A 23,610-nucleotide genomic window follows, 5' to 3' on the forward strand; every position below is an offset into this window, starting at 1 on the left:
GATTTTGATACTGATATTGACCTAGATTAATTTTATATATACCGGGACTGCGAAGATAAAATGCATCTATAGATATGTTTACAGTCTAATATTGTCAAAATATAAAAACTGGGGCATAAAACAAATTAAATATGCAACATCAGCCCTTATAAATTCATAGAGGATCGTTTTTTTTGCCTGTTTACAACCAAAAAAAAAAAAAAAGGAAAAAGAAAAAAGAAAAGGAAAAAAACCCCAAGGGGATGATAGGTTGTAATTAGCGATGCCCGATTCGTGACCGAATCATTATTTTGAGTCCAATCTTTTCGATGAACCGGACTGAACAATTTGTTCACGAATCGAATTGAATCATTCTTGAATCATTTGAACTGAGGAGTGTCATTGCATTGAGACACGTGCGACATGGCTTCAATATGTAGAATTTTATTACAATGTGTAAACTTGTTTTCATTAAAAATATGTAAATTAATTTTTAGTATTGTTTAATGTAAGTACAAATTATATTTAGCTTCTAAATGATTGTTTGAACTGAATCATGGACACAGGGAATTAAAATAAATGGCATTATTAATAAAACATTTTCTAAAAATGAATCATCAGTGTTATGTGTCTACATATGACTTTATTAAATGTTTTAGGACATATAATATGTAACGCAAGATGTTTATTAAAGGAACAGAAATGATATTGTAAAAACATTAAAGAGCATCTACAAATTTCATACCAAGAAAAAAAAAACACTTACACATAAACACAATAAATAAATGAATGTACGAATAACATGAAAAATAAAATGCAATTATGTGGAAAAATAGCCATGATTAAAACAAATACATAAATTAAAAATGTTGCCTTAAGAATTTTTTTAATGCCACGCAATGACGTTAGGTACAACGTGATACGCATTGCGTCATGACGTCAAAGAATCACTGAATCTTTTTTTTTTCCAGCAGTTTCTTAGAAACCTCTCATCACTATTACAGCTTTCTCAAATGGGCCTTCAGGCTTTCCGTACTTGAGCTGTAGGTCACTTGACTCCATTGAGGAAACCCCTCCCACGCTGTCTTGACACTTGCTCTGCTGGAAAACTGCTTCCTTTCTATTACAGTGCATGTGTTTTGAAATCTCATCATGGAAGAGGCGTCTCATCATCTGCGATGCTTTCGTGAATCACACTCCTCTGAGCTTTTCAACGATGACGGCGTGCAAACGGTGACCTCGAAGGAGCAGGTGAGCTTAACTCTTATTATTAGTTAGCTAATTGGTATTAGCGTAAAGCTAACTGTCTACTTACTCTGTTTCTGTGCTTCATCACTTTGCTGAGGGATACAGTAGTGCTTACCAAAATCATGCAGGGTGTTCTGCATGTGCAGAACGTAAATCCAGCTCACCTACTACTTATTCCTCTAGTTTTATTGCACTTTTGTAAATAGAATAGGTTAATTTAAAGGGATAGTAAACTGAAATTCTGTCATCATTTATTCAGCCTCATGTTGTGAACACTAAAAGGAGATGTTATGGAGAACATGAACGTGTTTAAATGATGTCAGACATTTCATTACTGAGTGAACGTTTACAAATCTGCGCATACTTCACTGGTTTATGTTATGTTGCACTGTAGTGTATGACCTGCATTGTTATATGGGTGGTTGACAGTTTAAAATTGGCAAACAAAATGTATAGTATTATTAACAATATAATCGTTTAAAGACTATTATTTGCAGTTTCCTTAATTTTTTAAATAAAGTGTGACTGTTATTGCTCTGAATTTTAGAAAAGTTCAAACACTTGGAATTCCGGTATGCACTATTAAGCCATACTGTCATTTTCAAGATGAATATATATAAGGCAGTATTTTTGTGTCTTTGCATAACAGGATGCGATGTCAGACACCCATATACACAAGCAGCATCGACCACAGTGGATCTTTCTGTCTGCATGTCATTTAGCTTGTTGTCACATTTTCTATTTGGTTCATTCACTTCCACATTTTTTGTTTTCTGTTTTATCATTAAATTTAGAGAAAAGTTGAATGCAGTATTCAAGAGGTGTACAGTGTTTACCAGCAAATTCACACCTCACCACAGTAAGTAAAGTTTAGCCTTCTCTGGCCATTAACACAAAGCGGGATCTTCACAATATTGTTAAATCATTCATTGAGCTTCAGTGTGCTGCTTTTAGACAGCAATCGCTGTTATTCTGTACAATATGTATATACAATAGTACAATATGTTCATGAAAATGTCTTTGGCAACAAAACCAACATTAGATTGTCCGCTGTTTGTGTATGTTTGTAGCACAGTCTTTTCATTTGTATTATTTTGTAGCATCACAACATATGCAGGGAACTAGGGAAGATACTCATTTGGTAGGGCTGGGAAATATACCTTAAATTTGGTATAAATATTGGTATATATATGACAATAATCATATATCTCAATAGTTTTGCATTTGGTGATTTCCTTCTGGCCCATTTAAAAATGAATACAACATGATCTGGATAGACAGCGATTGTTTCTAAACACATTCAAAATGTTTAGTGGCAAAAACACAGTTAAATGTGTGACCATTTACTTCTTTTAATTAAATGGACACATTTAAATGTAACAATATGTAAAAAGAGTGCAAAAAGTGCATTCTGACAGCTTCTTGGAAGCAGTGAAATTTACATTTTTTGCACATTTGACAACTGGGGTGAATTATGCAAGCGTTTCACAAGTTTTTAGCCAAGAAGATCACAAGCCTATTAACGGTTTGTGGTTAACGATATGCTCTGTGGCATGACACTGTTCCCAATGGCACTAAAAACTTTCAGATAGGGAACTAGTTACTAGAACACACAAGCACTTCTTGGCTAGTTTGCAGGAGATGTGAAATTTGGTGCTGTCTTTAGCGCATTAATCTTAGTTTTCAACAATGCTTTATAGTCATGATATTCTGTAATTGACTCTTCGCAACCCCCCCCCCCCCCCCCCCCCCCCACGTCTATGGCGCTCTCACGCTACACGTCATGTTATCAAACATTGAAAAATACATTGCGGAGCAAAGAAGAAGCTGACAACGAGCTCACAGACAAAAAAAGAGCAGGTTACTTTTGGTATGAAATAAAGTCTCAGCTTTCAAATTCTGTCTTTTTTTTTTTTTTAAAGAAATTCAAACAATAAATACCATTTTGTGGCTCTTAATTGTGTCATTACAGATCACTGTAGCACCTCAGTTCAAGGAGCATATGAACCGATCATCTCTTCCTCTTTGCTAGTTATAGCACAAAATAAACATGAATGAACATCAGAAGGTTTCAACTGCCGAAAAACATCAACACACACCAATTTCAAGTTCAAGTCCAACAACTTTAATTTATTCTCCTGTCTGGTCTGTCAATCAAGCTCCCAGTGAAGGGTTGATTATAATCTGTCATTTCATATGAATTATTGGACTATCATATGATAACATCTCTGATATTACATACTAGCTTCTGGTACATCTAATTTTCACCTTCTTCCACCACAGCATCAGGTCTGTGTATTTCAGAACTTCTATACTCAGATCACTTGTACCTGTAGATGAAATGAGAAGCCCAACTGTGATTAAACTGATGTAATCAGACTGCCAGACAAAGGTTGTATAACCCCAAACATTTGGACTAGATGCTGTAGTAGCACATCAGCTGTTCTGCCGCATATCCAGATGGTACTTTTTGCCTCTGTTGTCAAATTTACAACTTTTCTAATTTTACACTCCAATGAGAAAACTGTGGAAAAACACATTATGGTTACAGTTTATTGCATGTATGATAATGACAATATGTTCTTTGTAGTGTTGTAAATGGTAAATCATTTTTACATAAATGATTAATAAATATACACGGCTGTTGAAAAGTTTGGGGTCGGTATAAATGAATATGTTTATTCAGCATGGATGCATTAAATTGATCAAAAGTGACAAAGACATTTACAATGTTGCAAAATATTTCTATCGAAAATAAATGCTGCTCTTTTTAACATTCAATTCATCATGGAACCCTGAAAAAATCATAGTTTATACGTAGTTTTTAGCAGCACAACTGTTTTCAGCATTGATAATAATAAGAAATGTTTCTTGAGCACCAAATCAGCATATAATGCATAGAATGATTTCTGAAGACTAGAGTAATAGCTGCTGAAAATTCAGCTTGATGGGAATAAATTATATTTTAAAGACTGTCAGTTTAATTACATTTAATTTAGGCATGACAATACAACTAAATGATCATGCAAAGACAGTGCAACAAGTTTGTCAACTAAAGCATTAATTCATATGAAACTTGCCAGGTGAAGGCCATACGTCACTCTGATCAGTTTGTCACAAATGTAATGATGACTGTGCTTTCTGTGGCCCAGCAGAGAGCAGCAGTGGAGAGAAAGAACAGGGGTTAATGATCTGTTCTTTCAGCTGAGGTACCCTCAAATTAGACATGCCCCAGCACCTCTGAGGCCAGCGCTGAAGTCAAGCGTAATGTGTGTAGGCTGTTCTGACTCATGGATTCTATCATTTTAACACTGCCGCTTCCTTTGATGGGGATAATTGGAGGATGTCAGCTCGGTTGTTGAACTTACTTTGTGCAAATAAGTTGTTGCCTTGTACTAGGCTATTATAAATCTTGATGAAAGTTGAAATTAATCATTTGCCAGTATGTGAATAGAGAGATAATGTTTAATGTAAAAATTATTTATAGTTTGCAATAGCTAGATTAAGTCGATGATTCCACAATCTATTTTTTCAGGCCTGCTTTACTGAGGGAGCAACACTATCATTATCTGAAGAAAGGTTTACGCCATCTCTCTGATGCATATGAGGTAAACAATGTCTTCTGAAAAAACTTAAAGCAGTGTTGTTTTAGTATCAACAATATACTATTATAGTTTTTGTTAATATTTTGCGTCAGATTTTATTTTTTATGTATTCTGGGTTTTTTAATGTCTTAATAGTATAACTTTATAATATGTTTTATGATGTTTTTGTTTTTTTAAATTTCGGTTTTGGTTATTTTAGTACTTCAACTTGTTTTTTGTTTTTGTATTTTATTTTATTTCAGACAGTTAATATTTATTTTTAAGTAAAATGTGAAGTAAAATGTTTAATGGTTTTAGATTTAGTAAAGGATAATAACACTGGCTTAAAGTGATAGTTCACCCATAGTTACAAATTGTGTCATTATTTACCCATCCTCATGATATTCCAAACCTGTATGACTTATTTTCATGGGTGGAAAACAAAAAGGGTACAATGTGGAAAAAGAATCGAAGAAAAGACTGGTTGAAAACAGATGAGATACAAAAAATAAAACCGTTTTTATTGAGCTGCTTAGATATTCTCATTTTGGGTTTGACGTTAAAAAGGTCATACAGTCATAGTTTTAGATGGAGTGACACAAGGGTGAGTAAATGATTTTATTTTTGGTTGAACCCCATTTAACTGGGCATTAAAAAAAACTGTTTAGTTTCATTAATAACACAAACACACAAAACTGGTTTACTCAAAGCTATTAAAGATCTACAGCCTTGTGATACAATACGTGTGTGTGTATGTATGTGGGTGGGTAGGTAGTTGAGTTTTTGTGTGTATTTGTTTGAGAAAATCATGTTCTGTGTGTGAGACTGGTGGTAATGGCTGCTGAATCTGCATGTTGTCTGGCTTCAGTGTTTGGATGCCAGCCGGCCTTGGCTCTGCTACTGGATCCTGCACAGTTTGGAGCTGCTAGAGGAGCCTGTGCCGGCAGCAGTTGCCTCAGAGTGAGTACCAGCTCTTCTCTTCACTATCAGAGTACACGTGGCAGTGAGACAGGTGCTTATGTCCCCTTACCCAGTTACTAGCCTGGTCTTAATGTGACCACTACAGATAGTCAAAGTTGCATTACGTTAGTAGCTATGATGCTGATGCATTCTTTCTCCATGTAGACTATGCTTAGATCACTTTATAGCTGCTGGGTTGAAGGATTTTACATCGTGGGTGGTTATGACCTTCAAACAGACTGAAATAATAAAAAGAAAATATTTAAATGACTGTAACACAGAAGTGAATTCATAAGAAGAATCTTTATGTAGTAATTTTTGCTATGATTGTTACTGTATTCTAGAGTGTTTTTAATGCTTTTTCTGAAAGCGATAATTTAGCTAAAAAGAATGATCACTTTTTATACTGCATTAATAGCAAATTTGAATTTAATGGCAAGTCAAAGTCAAGTTAGAGATTTAAATATATTTAGGGAATTTTATTATATAGTTGGAATTATATTTATACTATTTCATAAAGTAGAATTTTTTTAAAGTTAAATCTATTGATCTGTCAGTATTGCATTTTTAATGAGCTTGTTCATTTGGCATATTTTTACATTTAGATTATCTTTACTATCATTTAATACTCACTTAAGGTTATTTTTAAAAACACTAATCATTTAATAACACTGTTAAAATGAATCCTGAGAAAATCTCCAACTGAAAATCCATTTTTTTTATACCGTACAATATAATGTTGGGATGCCTACATTCACTTGCAACATGTAAAACAATTCATTTTAGTTTTTAGTTATTTATTTTTAAGTTAATTAGACAAGATATTATAGAATTTCAATATCTGTCATTTATCTGTTATAAATGAAAATATGAAAATAATGTTTTAAAATAAAGGTGCTTCCCTTATTATTTTAGGACATGGCTTTTTGCTTCAATTTTAAGTTCCTATCACATTGAAATGCCTGTTGTTGTAAATATATCAACGTTAACCATTGTCTGCCAGTGTGTGCCAGTTCCTGGCCAGATGTCAGAGTCCGACAGGTGGATTCAGTGGAGGTCCGGGTCAGCATGCGCACCTGGCTCCCACCTATGCAGCTGTAAACGCCCTTTGCATCCTGGGCACAGACGAGGCCTACAAAGTCATCAACAGGTTTCACATTTGCTTTGTATCATCACCTGCTTGCCTACAGATGTTGCGTTGATCATATTACCATGGAAACACATTCTGTTTGCCTCTTCCCCCATCAGAGAGAAGCTCCTGGACTTCCTGTACTCTGTGAAGCAGCCAGATGGCTCCTTTGTGATGCATGTGGGCGGGGAGGTGGACGTCAGGTGAGCTCTGTTACCGTTGTTCCAGCGAACCCTGAAGCATCTTCACAACAGCTGCACATCTCTTTATTCCCCATGTTCTGATGTTACTATGCTGAAGCATTTTTCAAGAGTGACCTTTTACTTTTCCCAGCAGACAGATTAGTGCTAGAAAAAGTCTTCATGTTCACCGTAGGTCAGCACTAAACAAAGAAAGTCACTTTGAAAAGTAATTGGATCTCACAGGCTTTCAGACTTATTCTAATAATGTAGCTTGTGGTTATTAGCATGCATAGATGGTGATCATTGTCTGCCTGTTGACTCATGGTTGCTCTTGTGTGTCTGATCTGATAGGAGTGCATATTGTGCCGCTTCTGTGGCTTCACTCACCAATATAATCACCCCCACCCTGTTTGAGGGGACGCACAATTGGATTCTCAGGTAACTACTTCCACATTCTCTTTTAAAACATGCCAGTTTAGTTGCATTCAGATTATCCTAGCCAAATTTACATAGTGGAGCCAATGTAGGCACGCTATGGGCTTGAGGTATGGATCACAAATGGGTTTTTTATGAGTTCCATGTCGGCCCTATCTGAATTGGCCCCTGTTAGATTATATATGTGATTCCGATTGGCTGATTCAAATATAGGGTGGGTGAACCAATTTGGTGGCCAAATTGTGCCATTCGCCTCACCATGAAATGTTGGTTGGTTGTTGGGGTCAGTGTTATTTTAGCATCATTTATGTGCGATTATAGAGTAATGTCTTGAATTGTAATATAATGTAATTTTAATGTAAGTTTTAGTAATTTTATGTGGTTTTGTCACTTTCATATTTCTGTTTAGCTTCATATTCATATTGTATAATTAAGTATACAAAATCCAATATGGAGGTTTGATAAAAATTTTTAATAAAATATATGATCATATATGATCCCTATAAATTTGATGTCATCCCATATAACATAGTTGTAAAGAGAAATTCATTCTCAAAAAAAAAAAAATTTGATATCAGTAAAAAGTATTGATTTAATGGGCTATTCACTCAGAACATGTTTTGCTTTCTTCTGATCTGCCTTTCCATGATTTTTCTATGTAAACATGCTCTAGTCTAGACAGACACATTAGACCATTGCGTTCACATCTTTTTGCACATGACATCCTAAAAATTCAAATTTCAGCTTTTAAGAAACGTTAATTTGTCCCATTCCACTGCCCTCTGTTTCATATTTTAAACACAAAAAGCATGTTCTGTCCCTAAATGTTAAATCTCAGACAGCACACAGAATATGACACTTTGACTGATAAATACTGCGATGTTGTGCTTTCCTTCGGCCATCAGCTGTCAGAATTGGGAGGGCGGTTTAGGTGGAGTTCCAGGACTTGAGGCACATGGTGGCTACACCTTCTGTGGTACTGCTGCTCTGGTCATACTGGGCAAAGAACATATGCTGGATCTCAAAGCCTTGTTAGTAAGTCCTTTGTCTTGCCTTGTTTTCCCTTTGCTACAGTTCCACGTTTTATTTAACCTGACTGTTCCTGTCCATTAGAGTGAATAAACTGAGGTTTATGAGGTGCGTTAAAGGTCAGTTACTTGTATCCTGAACGTTGGAGGAGAAGCGTCTCATTACTGGTTCCTCAGGGACACTAAACATGCTTGGAAATATTAACATCTGTGTGCTGCAAAATTGTAGCTGCTTAGATCAGCAGACCTCCAGGGTCTTTGGCAGACATTGACATTAACATTCCCAGTGCACAGGCATATTTGTTTTAAGATAAGGCAGCAGCACTAATGATCTTCCTATGCTGATACTTGTAAACCAGTAAATTGGAGGCTTTTCTCTCTTTTTCCTTCATTAGCGCTGGGTAACCAGCAAACAAATGCGTTTTGAAGGTGGATTTCAGGGCCGCTGTAACAAGCTGGTGGATGGGTGTTACTCCTTCTGGCAAGCAGGACTATTACCGTTACTCCACAGGGCTCTTTTTAAAGAAGGTGAGCGGTCATCCTAGAAAAGCAACTAACATTTTTGCTTAAATATGAAATCAAGTGATTCAAATACTGCAAGATTCATAAGGTTACAGTTTCCATTCATTAATTTACACATTTTTGTCTGCGTGTTTTTTTTTTGTCTTCATTTGGATATAAAAGCACATGGGGTCTAGTGTCAGATTTAGTAGATTAACCTATGAAAATATTACTGTGTGTGTGTAGGAGACTCAACGCTGAGTGTGAGTAGCTGGATGTTTGAGAGAAAGGCCCTGCAGGAATACATCCTCCTCTGCTGCCAGAATCCTGGTGGAGGCCTTCTGGACAAACCGGGCAAGTGAGTACAGCTCTTCCACACACACACACACACACACACTTCTTTTAAAATCACACTTTTAAAATTAGACGTCCTTATACACTATATACACATATATACAGTATATGGTGGGAACCCTGGTTCTTCAAGTTAAAAAAAAATGTTTGAGGGGAGTGAATTAAATATTAGAATTTAAAAAAAAATTTTTTAGCTTATTTTAATGCTTGCTTTAAATCATATATCATCATGATACCATTAAAATTAAGTATATACTAATTTTGTTGTATTATCTTGGAGGAGAAAGTGTATTTATGAAGTGTAGACTATTATATACTTCAGTCATAAAGCATGTACATTTTTATCATGAATACGCATCTGCTCTAAAACATTTCATCAGCTAGATATTGCTCATCTAGTGTTTGTGTGGTGCAAAATGTTTTATAGTGATGTCAAATTTGTGAGTGCATTGATTCGGGCCAAAGAATCACGAATGGGATTTTTTATTATTTGTAAATATCCTTTTCCAGTAATGAACAAAACCACAAACATCTACCTGGAAAAGTCGTGGAAAAACCATTGGCCATTATAGGCCATCAAATAAAATGTCAACTTTAAAATCTGAAAAATACAATTATATTGGCTTTTGTTTGTCCTTTTACTAACTATGCAGACCAAACTAGACTTCCATAATAGTTCCTCACTGATTCCCCACAGGTCTAGAGATTTCTACCACACGTGCTACTGTCTGAGTGGACTCTCAATAGCACAGCATTTCGGAAACAAAGAGCTCCACAACGAGCTGATCCTCGGTCGGGACGAGAACAGACTGGTGAGGGATACTGAAAATTCAGTTGAGCCAACTCAAATTGAGATTAATGTACTAATAATAACCAAATGTTCTCATATTTCTTCTATCCAGGCACCAACTCATCCAGTTTACAACATCTGCCCAGAGAGGGTTGCCCAAGCGATTGAACATTTCCACCGGTTACCTGTTCCAGTTCAGACGGGACCTACACCAAGTGCAATGGACCAGTCATAGACTTTTCCTCTTTTTCTGTTATAAACATATTTGGGGGTTTGAGCTAGCTTGACCTAATGCAGAGGCTTCTTCTGTAAATGCTGTAGCCAAACGTCCTTTGCTGGTCTGTACAGCATCTACAGATGGGGAAACACTCTGAGGGCCTGATCTACTACACCTTCAGCATGGGGTTATGGTTTTTAGCCAGGGAAAACAGTAGAGACTGACTAGACGAGGTGTTCTTCCTGCACCAGTCGTTGATTGGTATTTTATTGCATATACCAGCTTATTTTGGGCTTTGGTAAATGTTTCCCAGAGTGCACGTGGCAGTAGGTTCTGGACAGAAATAAAGACTTGGATGGAAGTTTTTTAATTTTATTTCCTGGCTGGTGTATTATGAATGATCTATACTCACTGTGGGCAGTCCATTATTTGACTTTAACTTCTGTCAACTCTAATTTGGAGTGCTGTTTGACTGAAACGAATATGGTAACTCGTAAATACATAGATATAGTTTGGGTACAACAGACTCTCAGCTACTCAGCCATGAGTACACTGTTTACATTTTGTAATCTTTGGCTGCAATTGAAAAATATCATCTGTACTGTTCAATGAGCTTTTAAACTGTATTCAGTCATGCTTTTAATCTTAAAATGCTGGTATAAAATATCAAAACAGAATGGCATTTTATCATAGTACATTAAAGGTACAGTTAATCCAAAAATGAAAGTTCTGGCATTATTTACTCACTCTCATGTTCGTGGTCCAAATCTGTATGACTTTATTTCTTTTGTGGAATATAAAAGGAGAAGTTTGGAAGAATGTTGACACTGCATTATGTACATCATAAAAAAAGCAGCATTAAGAGTATTCAAAAGGGGTGAAGGCATCTGATGTGAGCTTATGAATATGCATGATGAATGAAATTTGAGAACTACAATGGAAGGGAATTAATTCAATTAAGTTTTATTTGTTCCTTACACAAAGCTTCACACGTGGTTTACAAGACTTTTATTAAAGCACACTTATACACACTTTTTTTGCCAGTTTTTAAGTTTAGCATCTGAGCTTAGTGTTTGAGAACTCTAAGCAAAGTCATACAGGTTGGAAACATGACTCTGAGTAAATGATCAAGAAAAATCAACTCAAGCTGTGACTATTGACTTAAAGACCAGTTTTATAAAATATTGGTGCTGGTTAAAACAGCAACCAGTTTTTTTTTCCCCTCCAATTGGGAGGCCAGGGCAAACGAAGGCATTAAAATATATTTTTTTAATTCACCCCTTCAACTATTTTTTTTTCTTTTTTGAAGTGGAATTTTTGCACCTGAAAAGGTCATATATAAAAATGCCCATGGAGATTGCATTATATGAATATATAATTAATATGCCAATGAATATAATGGCAAGCTATAAAATATTTAATCTGGTACAAATTGCAAGTAAAATATCTTTTGAAAAATCCTTGTCCTTAATCCTTAGGCAGTAAATCACAAACATCTATAAAAGTTATACTTCAATCAAAAAGATTGAGAACCAAAGGAACCACGCATCATATGTAAAGGATAAAATAGTTTTATTTATATTCTCATTGTAAAGATAGGCCTCAACTTGCAAGACAACTGTTGGCAGTATGTACAACATACCTGTAATTTCCATGGAATGGAATCAGACAAAGAAGGACCTCAGTTTACTAATGTGGAAAATGTGGTAAAAGATACACCCGCACGCATACACATGTCTCCTAGACACTCAAAATGCAACTTTTGTGGTGTGCAGCGGTCAAATTTCCGATGAACATTTAGAACATTTACCTTTAAAAGTCACGACATGTATCTACTCTTTCAATATTGACTAGCTTTGTGGGGGGAAACATCATTTGGAACGTTTATATTCCCAATATGGAGTGAAATACATAAAATAGATGTTTGGGAGGCTCAGATGACAGATGCAAAATATATGCTTTATCACTTATTTTTTATCCCCCTTGTTTTAAATGAAAATCTCTTTTTTTCCCCCAACCTGTAAACTTGACTACATCAGGCTAAAACAACAAATACAACACAAGCTCAGCAGCCTTCCCATAAAACATTTTTTTTTTTTTTTTATTAAATAAGGGATTTTATCGATAACATCAAAACGTATCACTCATCCCATAGGTCTAACAAGGGGTACATTGATAGATGCTTCAAAAACATTCCTTTATGGAGAAGTAACAAATATTTAGAAAGGCAAACCACTCGGGACAATTCAGCTAAGGGTAAGTTCTAAGCAGGCTTTAAGATATTCAACAAAAAAAAGTATATTTTAGCAGTGCTAGGAGCTGTACGCCTCATTCAACCCTTTGGATATCCACCTGGAGGGATTGCAGACAAAGGTCCAAAAAAAAAAAGCATCAAGTCCTTAAGTAGCAAAGCTGCCTCATTTTGGGTTCAAATCACCATTTGTTGTTGCGTGTGCTAGGACGCAAGATGGACGAACAGTTGGAGAGGGAGGGAGAGTAAAAACAAGCTGTTTTCCGTGAGTGTTCTTCCCGTAACAGGCGTCCCTCTCTCTTGTAAACCTGGCAGAGGTTTCTTCAGACGTGGAATCGAGGGTTGACATTCACTGAAAGAGATTGATCAAGGTGGTTTGGGATAATTGAGGTACACAAAAAACAACAAGAAACAGACCATTGCTGTAACTCTCCCTCCCCTCACAGGAGAACTTCTTGGAGTAGGCCGAGGGTCCGCTGTTTAGCTGTCCTCCCCACGGGGCTTCTTCCGGGAACGCTGTTCCTCCGGCTCAGACTCCGAGCTCGAGTCAGAACCACCGTCGAAGGCCGATACAGCGCTGCCCTTGGGGTTGGTATACAGGCTGCTGTCTGAAGAGGAGTAGTTGGACTGCAGCTGTGTGGTTCCCTTGACTTTCTCCAGTGCCCGTACTGGAAATTAAAAAGAAGACGTTATATGAGGCACAATGGAACTACAACAGCCAAATTAGACTTAGATCGGCATGACCAGATGACAAAAGTGAGGAGTAACAGAGCGACACCCACCTTGTTGCTCCAGCAGAGCGTTCTGCCTCTTCAGGTCGTCAATGTCCTGCTGGTGTGTGTGGTTTTTCCGTCGCATGTACTGGATGTACTCTGTGGCTTTGTCTAGGATTTGAGCTCGGGATGCCTGTTTGATAGATTGCTGTCAGCAACAAATGAAAAACTAGAATTTGACGCAAGGAATACAGTTACATTGCACACATATGAACCCAAACAAATCCTAAAGCCCAAAGTATACTTTTTGTACACGTACGTTAGCATGAGTACAGTCGAACACGTAGCTTTTCAATGTATACTCCATTTGATATTGTGTGCGAACGTGGGCGGTCGACACATGCACTCTAGAAAGCTTCATCCATGTCCAGTGTCTCGGGTTTCCCCCATAATTTATTAACAATACATTTTTTTGAACACTTTTAAGCCAAAGCCGTGCTATCCCATTCCCTCTCACTCACAAGCACTTGTCAATGCACATGTCTGTTGTCTTTGCAATTCTGTTATGGTTGTTCCGTCTCTTTAGTTTCGTATTCTACTGTGAAACAATGGCCTGGGACAGCGTTGCCACCTTGTGGAACAACTGATTACTGCAAAACGTTTATGCACGTGTACAAAATATGTGCAGTTACAAAAAAAATTGAGTGTTGCGCATAATTTCTGATGACGAAATCACACGGACTGTATGCTGTTCCTCGCACACGTGTAAAAAGTGAAGTATACTTTGGGCTTAGCAATCCCTAATGAAAACACACAAACTGCCTAAAAATCCCCTATTTTAATAGCTACACGTTTAGACAATTCTGGCCAACACTGATAAGCCAAAAATGTTCATGTTATGACTGATAACCAATAAATGGCTGAAAACTCGACAAAATGCATCTATAAAATAAATTCAAAACATTTAAAAATATTAAATTAAACAAACGCTGACATCACAACATTATAATTTATAGTACAAACAGATATACTAAAGATTTGTTAACGACTACGTTTAACAGCATTATTAAATTATTAATAATGCTTTTAAAGATTCTATCAGCCAATAACCATTATGGTACCAATATATTGTACGTTCCTAGCTATGTGACTTGAAATACAACTCTATCATAAAGGTCAAATTATTTCTACTACATACTTGAACCATCTATTTCCGATAAGAAACACAAGAGGAAGGAGAACCGCATTTCCCCATGTAATGGCTTCCTGGCACCACGCCTTTACCAGGATCACATCAATCAGTCTGGCCCTATTCTGCTCTCAATTCTCATAATGCTTTTCATTCACACCTCGACATGGAAATCGCATGCTAATCATCTCATGATAACATTTATTCATCGCACTCAACAAACAGATTAAGTGTAACAGAACATTTCATTAACAAAAAGCACATTAAACAAACATCCTTTATGCCTACTTATGTTCCTCATGTTTTTTACCAGTGACATTCACCAACCTTTTCCCCTTGCAAGGCGGGAACGGAATCCCGAAGGCTGTGAAAGCTGTCTTTGATGTGGTCCCTACGTTTGCGCTCCAGCGCATTGTGATGTGCCCGTTTGTCTGCCTGCAATGAGAGAATCACAGTGGCTTCAGCCTCTTTGCTGGTCATGGTGCCATTGGCTTTTAGTGTTATAAAGAAACATTTATATCTTGGCTAATAAACCATGTAGTAATACAGACCATTAAAAACTGGATTCTATTGTTTCGTCTTTAAGTGATCATGACAATTGTAATAGAGACAAGCTGCATAAGGAATGGTTTTTTTAACAGCTTATTCTTCTGGACTATGTTGGTCAGAACATACTTAGCTTTTTATTTTTTTTGGATTTCCTTTAGTTAATTTAAAATGAATCGATCTGCTTTTATAAGACAAAGACTGCAATTGTACTATCCCTCAAAGTCTCTCCGTTGGGTCTCATTTTAGTACCCTAAGACTGTTGCTCTGAGAAAACAACATGGCCACTGGAGTCCAATGTCACTGGGCTTGGCCAAGAAGACACTGTTATTACATAAAAGCACAGCTGTAAAACCTGTTTCGAATCCAGTGACTCATTAACAAGTGCCTCTTTTGCATTCCGTGGAAAAAGAAGCAAAACGAAAGCAGTTATCAGAATGCTGAAGTGCCACTGGCCAGCACAAAGACCTGGAAGAGCGAGGTGTGGCCATAGTGTTACTGGCAGATCCTGGCTGTCTGTCTAATGCCTAAAATATTACATGGTACACTGCCAATGCCAGGATTGAGTTACATACACGTGAGGTGGCCAAGTGCTCAACATGTCAAGGGATATTCTTCTGCACTCGAGTATAGTGAAAACTATCCATGTGGTTTCTCCACAATTCTGTCATATAAAGCACAATGTCTCCACAAAATTAAATGAAGGGCTATAAATTACATAAAAGAAAGCAAAAATTGTATGGACAAAAACAGTTGAAACATTCTTCAAAATATCTTCTTTTTCTTTGAAAATCATTAAGGTTTGGAATGACATGAATGTGAGTAAATGACGACAGATGTTTATCCCTTTAACATCAAAACATGTTTACAGGTTGGGAATTCAAAAAATGGCAATGCAAATGACATTACTGTACTGTTGAAGTCAATGATCTAGTCTCAGTTTTAATCTAGAGTGTGAAGGGGTCTACAAACCCATTTTCTAATTAAACAGAGCATCCCAAGTACAAACAGGTTAGGGCTACACGTGGTACTTTAAAAGTCCTTGTGCACAAAATGGGTACAAATGAGCTTTGAGTTGACACTTTAAACCAGCGGTTCCCAATCCCAGTCCCCACGCTGTTGAATATTTACGATCAGAAATCCTGATGTGTGGGGGGAGCCCCCGAGAACACCACACACTATAGGAGCAAAACGGTTAAATCTAGGATTTTTTTTCCTCATGTTTGTGGTCTCTCACATTTTGAAGATCTTGTAAGATTTAAAAAAAATTTTAGTGTGTACCCAGCATTAGTTAACACACCTGATTCAGATAACCAGCTCGTTAGAAGAGAGATACGTGCATAAACTGTTCAGATTCATATGATCCCTACACAGTGTTCTTTGCTCCCTACTCCCTGAACAGGGGCAATCCGTTGAAGTTTACTTCATTTCGGAACATTCATTAACAGATTTGCACAGCGCATCATCTTTACACACAGACGAAACTTACTAGAGATGTGTGACGTGTGCATAATATACGTCTGTAAATAAATAATATTTAATTTCACGTCTCGCACACTTTAATGCCCTTTGTATGGAACACACACACTCGTTTCAAACTGGAATTATGGCAGAATATCCACTAACGTCCACTTCTCAGGGCACTGACGGTCCAACAGAACAAACGTCGCATGTGATAAGAGAAACATAAAATATGTACAGACCGGGGGGCGCGAGGACTGGGATTGGGAAACGCTGCTTTAAACATTTAAAATATATACCGAAATCATTATGGTTGATTAACAAGACTGTGGTCTCATCTCCACAAAATCCCAAGGAATTTCCAAATGCATTGAAAGCTATAAAGGCATCATTTCAAAGTGATTTTAAATTACCTAAAAAGATGGTCAGGTTTTTTTTAGTTTTTGAAAATGGCCAAATTTGCATTTTAATCCATTTTGTTATTTTATACAGTTTCTGATAGACATTTTAGTTCATTTAAATGAAGCACTCAGCAATGTAGTTTCAATTTGTTTTATACTCTATGCCACTTCTGCATTTCTACACAACATATATTTCTTTAAAGATGCTTGTTTGTTAAGCACCAGGTTCACACACTTGTTCAGGTTATTTTGATGTGTAATGGCAAAAACAAATGCATTATGCTTTAATAAAAGGACCATCACAAATGCATGAGTAATGTAAGGTGTGAAAGCTTAAGAAATCAACTGCCTTAAAACCTCACTGCCCAGACTGGAAATTTTACAGTTAACTTCAAATGATATTTCAATAAAAAAAATAAAACTGCATCATCATCATCATCAACCCCTTCATCGTGTTCCAAATCTGTATGACTTTGATACACAAAATATATTTAACAGAGAATATCAGGGACTGACAGACTCGGTCACCTTCATGGCATAATTTCTCATTCTGCATTTCACAGAAAAAAAATTAATCATACAGATTTGGAACAATATGATGGTAAATAAACAAGCGTTTACTTTGGGCATAAAAAAATCCAATTAGTTCATACATGTCAGTTTAAGTTTCAAATCTATATGATTTGTTAAAACGTTTCCCCATTTACACTTGGCCACATAAATGTGTCTTCGCAAAACGGATATAAATCCGTTCTTCGATTCCCGCTTCATATGCAAATATAACGGAGTTCACGTCAATGAAAGCAATGGACAATTTTATTAATTATCAGCTAATTTCAATATCACAGATCTTCTTATCGAGATCTTAGTCTATGCTGTGTTCTGTTAATGCATGGACTTCCTGTTATTTGAAGCGCCCTTGCCATCCAGTAATCGCAAAAAGCTTTGTGCTGTCTTACTTTTTAATAAAAAAAGTATCAGCTTTAAAATGCTTCGAAATTCAAATGATGCGGTTTGGGTGCTCTTTAATGCGGACCACAAGCGCACACTTTCGGTAATATAAACACCAGTACCCCACGTCCACACGGTCCGTGTATGCGTCCGGATCGCGCGAGCGGAGAGTATCGCACTTAATGCGCAGGCGCGATCTCTTTAGCACCTCAGTTAAAGCAGCAAGTGAACCCATTATATATTTCGATTTACTACTATAGTATGAAATGAACATGATCAAAAGGTAGGCAATAAGAAAGCCTATAGTACAACTTACTGAAATGTTTTATGTAAAAGCTGTGTTTCAGTGTTTCAAACTGAGGAAATGTATAAAGCTTGTAAACATTGCATTGTAATACATTTACCTCAGAATAACCACTCAGTGTCCATAAACTCATCAGTCAGCTAGAAAAATAACTATAAAGAGGAGCGTTTTGCTATATTTATGTGCTGTTGCATATTAATATTTTTACTTATTCTGTTGTACATGATTCAACTCCTCCTATAAAATTGCATTTTACTAATGAAGAAAAACAGACTGAATGTGTGAAAGATGTGACAACATTTATAGGATGCACTGCACTCAGTTGTCAAGTGATGCTTATGGTCCATGATATTGGTACAGATTCTGTGTAACGAACAATTCTTTGTGACTGTACATTTCAAGTTGTAAAAGACATTTAATTCACACTTTAAGTGAACCTTAGTCCCCCGGTCGACCTGATCATCTACAAGATGGATTAAAATGCTGATAAAGCCTAGAAAAGATAAGACAAACACATGACAAAATGATTGAAATGTTAAAATAGGGGGGAAAAATAAAATGATAATAATAAAATAAACCACTTTTATTCTGTGGCACCTAAAAAAATAATTTGGCGCCTAAGTTTTTCTTTTATAGGAGCCAATGGCTCCTTACTCGATTTTTTTGTCTGGAGCCCTGATGCATGTATACATATTATGCATCTTATTTTCATTTTAACATTTTACTCTTTTCTATCACGGTTTTGTCTGTGTAGTAATGCTTTGGTAATGCACAACTAAATTACTTTGAAAACTGAAAAGGGGGATGTTCCATAGGTTGAGGATTAATATTTAATATTGCTTATTTATTCCAATAGAGCCTAATCTAACAAAAACAAGATCTCAATGGGGTGAAATCCATATATTACAAGAGAAACCCTGTCGTCGTTTTAACGTCGTCCAACTAATACGCAGTATACACTGCTAGCGTCGCGACACCCTAGAACGCTCGACAGAAGAGAATCCGATCGCTGATTATTACGCGAGCGTTCTAGCGCATCGCGTCGCGCGCTCGCAGCGTAGATGCGGCTCTCTCACGTCCATCCGTCCCTCCCTTACTCCTGCAGCAAGTGCCCTTCTGTCGAGCACTGAGCTCCCTGAACCGACTCAAAACAAGCAGACTGTGTGCTCATTCAATCCACCACTTTTAGGCTTAATTCTATCTTGTTTTGTCGTTCACCGAAGCAAATTAGTTACGGCCGTTCAGTACCTACCCGGAAATAAATTGTAGCTAATCTCAAAAAGAGAAGCAATTTTCGTTATTAAAGGCTAAACTGGGTTAATCGCTCCGCTTATTACGCACCACAGCGTGAAATCTCGGTGATTCTTCCTGTAAGAAAACAGAACAGAAAAGTACAATTGTAGCTAACTTACAGCTGTAAGACAGATACTTAACTGGCTATTGGTGGATGCAATGCACTGTTTTACAACACAGAATCGCAAATGTAAATATACGGAGACGAGTATAAACTCGGCCCCAGTGGGTAATTGCTCATGTGGCTTGATATTCTCATTAAACTGGCTGGAAAATGAATTCAAACGCTAGGATGGCTAACTAGCTAACAGGCTAGCCTCGTATTGAGGCTCAAGTATCGAAAATAGAAGAGGTTTCATTCTAATACATGCAGAGTACAAACACAAATAACTATACTCACATCACTATCGACCTCGATATCATCGTTGTCGCTCATTCTTCGGCGAAGATAGATGAATTTACACGAAATGTTGTTTTGAAAACAACATGAAATGGGGCCCAAATCAAATGAACAAACAGGAGAGATTCACTGCTTACACGAAACGAGATCAACGGACTTTCCACACGTGACTCGCCTACACACGGACATTTACCGTAGTGCGTCACGCCTGTGATTGCGGCGCAAGGGATTATGGGATTTGTTGTTTTTTAGAACTGTTTGGACGGTCGATGTAACGTAGAAACTATTATATACAACTACAACACCCAGTCAGCATTTCGGAGTTGCGTCGCTACTTCGCGTTGAAGGAAAGCCCTTTTAATGAGAATGCTTCCTGGTAATTGTAGTTTATTTTTTTGTTGCGCTACAAGCAAGACACGTGGAAAGTGCTGAATGCTGTTTGTGACTAATATGGTGATTACTAATGCTACACATATTTGTGAGTAATACTACACGATAAATATTTAAAGCGTTGTTAATATTCGTATTTTATTATTGTAATTAGATCAATAACAATACAAACCAAAGACATATTAAATAGGTGAATAGGGGTTACAGTTGAAAACAACAACAAAAAACGTCTAAACAAACTTAATTCCTACACACTTCCTAATTCCTACACTTAGTTACCCTTCTGAAATAATAGCTACATTTTGATTTCTATTAATATATTTTTGATACAATATGTCTCTTTTTTTAACTAATCATGAGGTATAGAAAACAAATTCAGATTAAAAATAAAATAAACTTGGCAAATATCAACTACATGACCAGAAATCAATGAAAAATATTTACAAAATTTTACAAAATCTCTGAAAGTAACAACAACATTGTTTTTGCTGTTATGACTGTGATTGTCTTTTTAATTTAACAATTAAATAGTTAAAACTTTGAAATTATAAGGGAAATGTCTAAATAACTTTGTTCACAGTCTGACAGCCTATAGAAATGCATTTGTTGACAATAAAAAATACACTTTGTTTAATGACCGAAAAGGCCACATCTTATAATCTTATTACATACATTGATAAAAATACAGCTGACCATTATCAAATGGCATATTCTAGTATTTCATGAGCCCACATAACTTTTATATATCTTTCAGAGGTATGATTTAAAATTAAATTCTGTTCTGTATGGGCTATAAATCAACGGTCAACAAAACTCAACTGTCAGACTTCCTAAAAGCAAGACAGATAGTATATTTTTTCCCTCTCTCCTCAAAATAGTGCTACAGATAAGGAGCTTAAACAGTGGATTATATGAGCTGCTGGATCAGTAACAGGGTAAAAACAAGCACATAGTTGTGTTCACTCCCCCACAAGGTCAGAGTACCAAATAGGGGGACTCGTGCAAACACACAAATATTGTCACTCACCCGTTCTCACTAGCCTATCTTTATTCTGACACACCCTATACCAGAACAATAAGGACCCTTTAAATGAGACAGTCCAAATGAATAACCACATTTTTTTGCTGTAATTGCGATTAAAATCCATTATAAACTAACTTCTTGTTTACTCATCATGCTGTATTAAATTATTCCATTTTAAAATTCTTCATATAAGCTGTGCACATTTTGGAAGCCATATTGGTCAAAGATTGTACATGGAGTGTCAATACATTGCAGTCCTAAGGGCAAAACCCCTTTCAGTCATTCTCATGATGCTCCCTCCATTAGTAATGATCCATTTTTGCACTCCCAACTGTCTGTTTTCTAAACACTAGTAGTGGCTGTGGAGAAGGAAACAGACTACTGGAGACTGAAGCCGGGATGAAAGGTAACCGCTCTAAAAAGCAGTTTTGTCTATGTGGCAGCTCGCATATGAGCTCAGACAATCTGCGTGACCCACCAGCACCCTTCCCCCATACCTCCTCAGGGGGGCTCTGCTTCACTGCAGGATTAAAATCTCCCACCCTGTTCCCTTTCTGAGAAATGCCAGTGTATGTATATAAATGCACGTTGTATCAATCAAATACAAATGTGTACTGTCATAACACTGCATAATGTAATAAGTACCATTATAAAAGCTTGCAAGTATTAAAAAAAAATTACGGTTCAGAACATGGATTGTGTTAGTCATTTAATTTTGTTATACCATAAAGTATGGAACTTTTCAGATAATTTTTTGTTTTAAACGCATAATTTTTTGTTTTAAACACGTAATGTTTATAGTGTATTTAGTATTCAACACTAGATGGCAGTATAATTATGCTTTATGATTAGATGTTCAGCTGTTTAAATAAAACATTTGATTAATCCACATTTGTTGGTTATTATAGGCTATTTAAAATAATATAGTGTAATAATACATGAAAATATCTAATTGATTTTGATTCATTAGTTGTACTGTTATTGATAATAACATTTTTAAGAAAATATCTAACCGATCTTGCTTCATTAGCCTAGTAGTAGCCTACTGTTAAATAATAGTAATAATAATATATTTTATTTGTAAAGCACTTTTCATAGTTTAAAAACAATCCCAAAGTGCTACAGAGTATAAACAAAGTTAAAAACCGGAAAAAAGTCAGCAAAAAGTAAAAAATGCTTGCTTAAAAAGATAGGTTTTTAGTCCTTTCTTAAAAGAGTCTATGGCTTGAGGAGCCCTTAGGTTTTTTGGAAGGGAATTCCAAAGACACGGTGCGGCTGAGCAGAAGGCTCGATCCCCCATAGAGCGGAGCTTAGTTCTGGGTGGTTGAAGAAGGGCTTCGTTTCCAGAGCGGAGGTTGCGTGAAGAGTTTTGTTTTGTGAGTAGTTCCTTTAAGGGGGGTGCGTTGCCGTGAATGCATTGATGGGTAAGTAGGATGATTTTATAGTTAATCCTGTATGAGACAGGAAGCCAGTGGAGTGAGTGATATGGTCATATTTCCTTATCCTCATTAGGATCCTTGCAGCACTGTTCTGAATGTATTGTAGTTTTTGAAGGCTTTTGCCAGGAATCCCAAAGAGGAGAGCATTGCTGTAGTCCAGCCTCGAGGATATAAAAGCATGGACGAGTTTTTCAGCATCTGACAGACCAAGTGTGGGACGGAGTTTGGCAATATTCCTTAGGTGATAGAAGGAGGTCTTACACAGATGTTTTATGTGGGCGTCAAATGTGAGTTGAGCATCAAATCTTACGCCCAGGTTGGTGACTGTCGATGATAGTGGAATTTTTTGACCAGAGAAAGAGATGTGGGTTATAAGTGATGACTGGACCTGGTGTGGTGTACCAACTAAAATAGCTTCTGTTTTGGAGCTATTTAGCTGTAAGAAGTTTACCTTCATCCATGCCTCAATCTCCTCAAGGCAGGAGCTCAATGATGACAGAGTGGCTGTAGATGGGATGGAGTTGGCTTTTATATACAGCTGAGTGTCATCGGCATAGCAATGAAATTATATTCCATGCCTGTTGATTATGTGGCCAAGGGGAAGAGTATAGATGGTGAACAGAATCGGGCCGAGAACCGACCCTTGAGGGACACCGCATGTGACTGTATGCGTCTGAGACTTTGCACCTCCCAAAGAAACATACTCTGTTCTTCCAGACAAGTAGGACTGGAACCAGCTCAAAGCAGTGTCAGAGAGTCGGATAGTATGATGGAGGCGCTGAAGGAGGATATTGTGATCAATGCAATCGACCAAATGCAATAGGCCTATTATATAATAGTA

At 36.8% G+C, this 23,610-nt stretch overlaps 2 protein-coding genes across 7 annotated transcripts; one reads left to right on the top strand and one right to left on the bottom strand.

The window, feature by feature from the left end:
- Nucleotides 1–897: 897 nt before the first annotated feature.
- On the top strand, nt 898–11,682 carry LOC306843773 (protein farnesyltransferase subunit beta-like). The gene is made up of 12 exons (XM_079375434.1): nt 898–1,230; nt 2,022–2,086; nt 4,763–4,835; nt 5,680–5,771; nt 6,775–6,921; nt 7,020–7,103; nt 7,434–7,520; nt 8,423–8,552; nt 8,941–9,073; nt 9,293–9,404; nt 10,098–10,212; nt 10,303–11,682. The coding sequence occupies exons 1-12, from the start codon at nt 1,132–1,134 to the stop codon at nt 10,423–10,425; spliced, it is 1,260 nt and encodes a 419-aa protein (XP_079231560.1). The 5' UTR covers nt 898–1,131; the 3' UTR covers nt 10,426–11,682.
- LOC306843774 (protein max-like) lies at nt 11,349–20,117 on the bottom strand. 6 transcript variants are annotated; one of them, XM_079375438.1, is made up of 5 exons: nt 19,917–20,112; nt 14,888–14,995; nt 13,441–13,579; nt 13,103–13,326; nt 11,964–13,010 (listed from the first exon to the last, which is right to left on the bottom strand). In XM_079375438.1, the coding sequence occupies exons 1-4, from the start codon at nt 19,950–19,952 to the stop codon at nt 13,139–13,141; spliced, it is 471 nt and encodes a 156-aa protein (XP_079231564.1). In that variant the 5' UTR covers nt 19,953–20,112; the 3' UTR covers nt 11,964–13,010; nt 13,103–13,138. The 6 variants fall into 6 exon arrangements, with proteins under 6 accessions (XP_079231563.1, XP_079231564.1, XP_079231562.1 ...); XM_079375436.1 differs by adding an exon at nt 19,565–19,591 and having other exon boundaries at nt 11,968–13,326; nt 13,441–13,564; nt 19,917–20,084; XM_079375435.1 differs by adding an exon at nt 19,565–19,591 and having other exon boundaries at nt 11,968–13,326; nt 19,917–20,084.
- Nucleotides 20,118–23,610: the final 3,493 nt, after the last annotated feature.

This window comes from Barbus barbus (assembly GCF_936440315.1).
Source record: "Barbus barbus genome assembly, chromosome: 24".
Lineage (NCBI taxonomy): Eukaryota > Metazoa > Chordata > Actinopteri > Cypriniformes > Cyprinidae > Barbus > Barbus barbus.